Consider the following 1,632-nt stretch of genomic DNA (forward strand, 5'->3'; position numbering starts at 1 on the left):
CAAAAAAAAAAAAAAAAAAAAAAAAACCACACAAGGTTGCTGCAGATGCAAGCAAGTGAGATGACCTTATCGGTGTTTGAATTACAGCACTTTAAAAAAATAACATCACTTATCATGCTTCATCGCCAGTAGGTCAAAGGTTGATAAAGGGCTGTATCAAAAAAATAACTGAATCAGATTAATATTAGGAACCTTTGTTTACAGTTTTAAAACCTTTATTTTCTTCCAAACAACCAACATCTGTTAAGAAACTTTAATAATCAATTTTGATACATTTAATGAAATTGGAAAATTCTGAATGAATTGTATTCGTTATCAGTTTCAGTGAGTAAACACATACATCCATGTCTACTACCACAGATCAAACACACAGCTAAATACATTTTAAATAAATCTATTTAAAAATATTTACTGCTGAGAAATAAATCTGAAGCTAATTAGGAAACAAAAGACTCCCCTTTTCAACAGGATGTGAATTGAGTGAGTAAATATGAGAAAACTGGTAAAATTTCAATAGATAGTGACACCAAATCAGCGGAGCTCCTCTTTCCTAAATCAGGAATGGAAGTAGCCGAAACAAACCTTGGTTGAAGTTGAGCTTTGCTCTCCTGGAGTCTCACACAGAAAGAAGTGCTTCGGAAGAATGAGCTCCATGGACAGAGGCAAAGACGACGCATTTTGCAAGACCAGCTTCTCATATACAGGCAACAGAGACTTCCCCTTAACCTTTAAAAAAGACATTTATAGAGTTGTAAAAGACTCAGATTACTTCTGATTTAGTTTTTTGTTTTTTTTTACACTTCCACACTTTCATCAAAAATACTTTTTGATAACACAAAGATAATCCAAGCAAATAAAAAATGCAGTGATCAAACAATGACTTTACTTAGAAAAAGCTACTCAAACCAACATTCTCTACATGAAAAAGCGCTCACCTTTTGTTAAATCAAGTTTTAACTTTGATTAGATTTTTTTTTTTCTTTTAAATCAGGTTTGATTTCACTAACAACACTCTTAAAACCAGAATAGTAGGTTGTCGGTGATTAAAACTAACCTTCTTTACGCAAAAGTTCAGTTGCTCTGAGGAAATATTAAGCGATGGAGCAACAAAACGACACATTGCTTCCACAGACATGATGGTTTGCTGACAGCCGTGGCCACCAATGATGCTGTCGCACACCAGACGCTCATGAAAAATCTGGAAAAATAATGAAAAACATAGTTTAAACATGTACAGTGCCTTTTTAAGGCACCATTTTCAGCTTTTTACATTTTGTCATATTAAAACCAGAAAATATATGGAAAATGGTCCTTAGCTCAGTTGAAATCATGAATCAACTTGTTGGCCAATATTTGGGACTCCACACACCAAATACTGTGGGAGTCATGGGGCTACAGTAACACCACATATCCTTGAACACACTGTCCTCACTGTGAAACATGGTACTGGCAGCATCATGCTGCAGGGATGCTTATCTTCAGCAAAGACATGTAGACATGTCAGGCTTAAAGGGAAGATGGACAGATCTAAATACAAGGAAAAATCAGAAGCAATCCGGTTGTAGGCTGCAAAGGCTTAAGAGTAAGGTGGAGATTATTTTACTACCTGAATAGCAGCCTTAAAATGTTTCA

The 1,632-nt window shown here is 35.2% G+C and overlaps 1 protein-coding gene across 1 annotated transcript in view; it reads right to left on the bottom strand.

The window, feature by feature from the left end:
* The window catches only part of LOC103145508 (hydrocephalus-inducing protein), a 64,185-nt gene that overhangs the window by 40,596 nt on the left and 21,957 nt on the right, over positions 1-1,632 (bottom strand). The window contains exons 17-18 of the mRNA XM_016676788.1: positions 1,055-1,198; positions 583-726 (exon numbers count right to left, since the gene is read on the bottom strand). Of these exons, the coding sequence (XP_016532274.1) occupies positions 583-726; positions 1,055-1,198 (288 nt within the window). The remainder of the gene's footprint in view (positions 1-582; positions 727-1,054; positions 1,199-1,632) is intronic.

The sequence above is a fragment of the Poecilia formosa genome, unplaced genomic scaffold, assembly GCF_000485575.1.
Source record: "Poecilia formosa unplaced genomic scaffold, Poecilia_formosa-5.1.2 Scaffold142, whole genome shotgun sequence".
In the NCBI taxonomy this organism is placed as follows: Eukaryota; Metazoa; Chordata; class Actinopteri; order Cyprinodontiformes; family Poeciliidae; genus Poecilia; species Poecilia formosa.